Source organism: Propithecus coquereli, unplaced genomic scaffold (genome assembly GCF_000956105.1).
Source record: "Propithecus coquereli isolate 6110/MARCELLA unplaced genomic scaffold, Pcoq_1.0 Scaffold70, whole genome shotgun sequence".
In the NCBI taxonomy this organism is placed as follows: domain Eukaryota; kingdom Metazoa; phylum Chordata; class Mammalia; order Primates; family Indriidae; genus Propithecus; species Propithecus coquereli.
The window spans coordinates 4,945,321-4,949,505 of NW_012153063.1; the positions used below are offsets into that span (position 1 = coordinate 4,945,321).

Here is a 4,185-nt window from a genome sequence, read left to right on the forward strand (position 1 = left end):
GTACAATATTAACCAATGGATCCTTGACAAACTAAAATGGTGATGACACAGCTATTCTAACAGTAATTTATGAGAAAGAATAGTGGGAATCAAAAACCATGGTCAACTCAGGGACGCTCACTGGTTGAAGTGCTGCTGGAGCTGTAACTCTGCATGTTAGTGTTTGCATACTCAGTGGGAACCTAACAGCATTGCGTGCAGAACTGCATGGCAGCCAGATTGCCTAGAATTCTGAGAGTGCTCAATAAACTCTGGTAAGGCAATAATTGTGGTTTATTAGTATAAAAGTTTAGTAATTCTTCATAATTCAAAAGCTTCTAGTGGACCACCATGATTCATATTAAAAGTGAAAATCTGGATTTGTGTGTCATTGCCCCTAAGAAAGGCAGTTTTAAAGCTGTTTGTGCTCCCTTAGGAGGCCTCTCCCAGCCCTCCAACAGGAAATGAACTACATTTCTTTGACTTACTGATCCTGGATAGCACCTTGGATTAGTAATCACATGATTAGGCTTTTGATATCATTTATGTTACTGAACTGATGTTTGATCTGGAACATGACTATGTCTTATATCTTGCAATAAAATAGGGATTATAATGGTTGTTCCTTAAGAATAATATGAGAATTGATTAAATGACAGTAGTAAGATTTATCTGCTGAGAGAAAAGTAAATTCACTAGAAGGTTCTTTGCTAATACATGCAGAATGAATGCATAATGATGTCCAGACAGTAACCCTCACAGAGAAACATGGTTACCGTGTAATGCAATCTTCTGCCTGCTTCTCGTTGTTCATCTTGTCATACAGCACAGCGGCCACCGCCAGGGGGCCTGCATCCCCACAAAGGAAGGTGATGGAACGTTTGGTCAAACAGTTCAGACTTTGCTTTACATAGCCATGTGCCATCTGTAGGTAGGCAGGGTCCCCAAACACATCATAGAGATGTAAGTAAAGCACAGCAATACCTGAAAAGCAAAAAAAAAAAAAAAAGACGAGGAAAGGAAAGCGTAGTTATTTTATTATTTTGGTGTGTTGCTTACTCAACAGTGTTGATTTTTGCTAAGCTGTAACAAATATGTAAGTTGGATATCTGGAAGTCTGGATAACTTTAATTCTAGGCTCAGCTCCATCACTAAACTGCTCTGAGAACGAGGCATAGGCAAATCACTTACTTATCTTCAGTTTCCTCATCATTACCACTCTACTAAATAATAAAAACTCTAAGACTCTGGCCAACAGACACAGAGTCTATTACTAATCTTTACCGTACTCTAGCTATTGTGTTAATGCATTATTCTTGATGGTTAAATGATAGGTCATCAAACCATGGTTCCAAATAGTCATCTATTTATTTAATGAATAATGATTTATTTAATTAATAATAAACATGAAATGTTTTGTTCTTGTGAGCTAAAGAAATTCAAACACTAGGTAATGAAAAACTCTATTTCTCTTTATATAAAAGATAGGCTTTTATACGAAAAGGTAGTGTAACCCAATCCCCTACCCCAATAATATCCTTCTAGTCAGGGATTATAAAAATGTTATTTGATACTTGAGAAAATATATTCTATTCCTCCTTAACTTTTTTTCCTCTGTCAAGGACTCAGCTACTTTGGTAACTATAATGTAAATGCTGCCAATGATTTTTGCCTTGGGCCTTACTTAATTTGCTTCTTATGCTACTCTTGAAGCCTACTATATACGTAATTGAGACGTTGTCTGCATGTCCTTATTTCAAATGCCTGTCACAGAGGATAGAGCCTTTCCTCTGAAGCCAGCTGGTTGCAGGGCAGACTCAAAGATGTGGATGGAGTAGGAAGCCTGCCTGCCTGCAGCATTTCCAGAAACCCATTTTTCCCCATTAAAGTACATTTTCCATCTCATTTACCATTTTTAGAAGACACAGAGCCTCTGTTTAAATCTAAATTAATAGAGCCAATCTCTTCACAGATTTCAATGCAGTAAAAATGCAGTCTGCAAAATTACTTTTCACTATACTGAGGACAATTTTAAATTTAGATAGTTTTCTCATCTTGCACGGGTAATCTCCAAAGCTTTGTGCTACAGACAATTCAATTTCACGTGTATATTAAGGCCAAATTTTCATTTCCTGCCAAAGTTAATAACCTTGTCTGCTCTTTCAAAGTGGCTTGGTGTTAGTAATTCCACAAGCTGATGATCAGATGCACCAATGCTTACGGTTTGTAGATAAGTGTACAAAACCACGTATGTGGGTAAGAAAAAAAATTCTCCTTTTCACAAATGATCAATGTCAACAGCTTCTTCTAGAATTAGGTCCTTAATAGGCTTCATCTCCATCCATATCATGCGTCTGCAGGCGATCCGTTTAAACTGTTACCCTTTCATTTTGCCCGCTTATTCCACATGCTGCCTGAACTCCCCTAATTAAGTTATGTAAGCACCAGAGCCAGATAATGACATGTCTGAGATCTGAGAAAATAAGAAGTGATTAAATACAAGCGCAGTGATTGTTTTCCTTTTCAGACCTTTGTCTCTCATTTGCAACAAGTCCTCTTGGCCTAAATATTTAACAAACAAAACCTATTAAAGCTTGCAATTGTCAAGTTTGATGTGTTTCTGATGGAAAACGTAATCATTTCTTGCAAGTCTCACAATATTACACCTAGATGAAAATATTTTTTTTCTTTTTCTTTTTGATCAGCTGAGGATTATCTTTCTAGTTTCTGGGATTCCACCATCTCAGGTTCCATTTCTCTCCTTCCTCTCGTCTGGGCCTCAGTGTCTGCAGGTTTTGATAAGCAATCTTTTGCAGGTCACAGTTTACTGTGTCTATGATCCCTGTCACAAAACACCCATGGATGAAAAGGACTTTAAGTGATAAGTGTTGCTGTCAATTAGAAAAATTTTCTTGCACATGCTTATTACAAATCAAGTCTCAGGTCAGGAAAATTAGACAAAATGCTTAAGTCAAAGACATTTAATACCTCATCAATATTTTATACCCCACGTGTCCTAATTTAATAATAGTGAAAATGGGGGAACAGCTTGTGGCCAAATGTCTTGATGGTCCTTATGGTCCTCTGACCCTTGACAATTTCCATGCATATGACATCATCTTTAAATAAATACCAAAGACTTAGGGAGAGCTGGCAAGGTGGGAAAGACACAACTTCAAAGGCTCTGTAGGAAAAATTCATCTAGTCCTTATATATACTCACAGGCCTGGCTTCAGTAAATTCTTTCAAATGTAATTGTTATTAAAATATATATGTTCTTCATGGAAAAAGTCATATAGTACTGCAAGACTTAATATGTAAAACACCAATCCCCTACCTCACCCTATTCCTGTCTCCCAGACGCAACCACTTTCAATAATTTTAGCCATTTCCTCTAGCATTTGCCTCTGTATTTCTAATGATATGCTTATGTGCTATCTCTTAATTTTTCTATTTCAGATATTTTCGACTGATATTCTACTCTGGAAGATGAGGATTTAGCTAGCTTCTGTGACAGAAATGGCTAGTGGCCACTGCAATGGACAGCAAAGTGTAACATTCCCATCACTGCAGAACGTTCTAAGGATAGTACCGCTCCGAAGACTAGGGATAGATGTCATTTTGTATAAGAAGGTCAGGAAGTTTAGCGCTGCCTCACAGTTCACCCTAGGAATATCTTGGTCTTGAAATGTTGTTGACTAATTTACTTGAAAGAAAAGAGTATACTCGAGGACCAAATAAAATTCTGCTGGAATAGGAATTGGTCCTGGCTTCAGTATGGAAGCTCTGGACTAGACTTTTCTATTTTTTTTCCATAGATACTATTCTGGGATGGAGGGTAAATTGTTAAGGGACACTTCTAAATCTGCAATTTCCTTACTCAGCTACTTATCCCCAGTAGTACTATAAATACAGCCAGCTGTTGAGATGTAATTAATACCAAGCCTTTGAATTTCTGAGGGATCATTAGTCCTATTCATCTTGACCAATCCAGACCTTGCTGTGTCTCAAATGTATATAGAAATGATAAACATCTTCACAGATATATGGACCTCTCAAAACACTTCTCTGTAATTTTGCATTCTAGAGATTACCCTTAACACTTTTCATTTATTTTTTATCATTCATTTCATTCATTTATTACCAAACTACAGTAATATAAAAACCTTTGTACCATGGTACTTCAAATCTGCAAGGTGTTTTCTT

General features: G+C 37.0%; 1 protein-coding gene across 1 annotated transcript in view; it reads right to left on the minus strand.

Annotated features, from left to right (window-relative positions):
- The window catches only part of LANCL1 (LanC lantibiotic synthetase component C-like 1 (bacterial)), a 38,610-nt gene that overhangs the window by 18,383 nt on the left and 16,042 nt on the right, over positions 1-4,185 (minus strand). Inside the window, exon 4 of the mRNA XM_012661236.1 lies at positions 756-963. Coding sequence (XP_012516690.1) covers positions 756-963 — 208 coding nt within the window. The remainder of the gene's footprint in view (positions 1-755; positions 964-4,185) is intronic.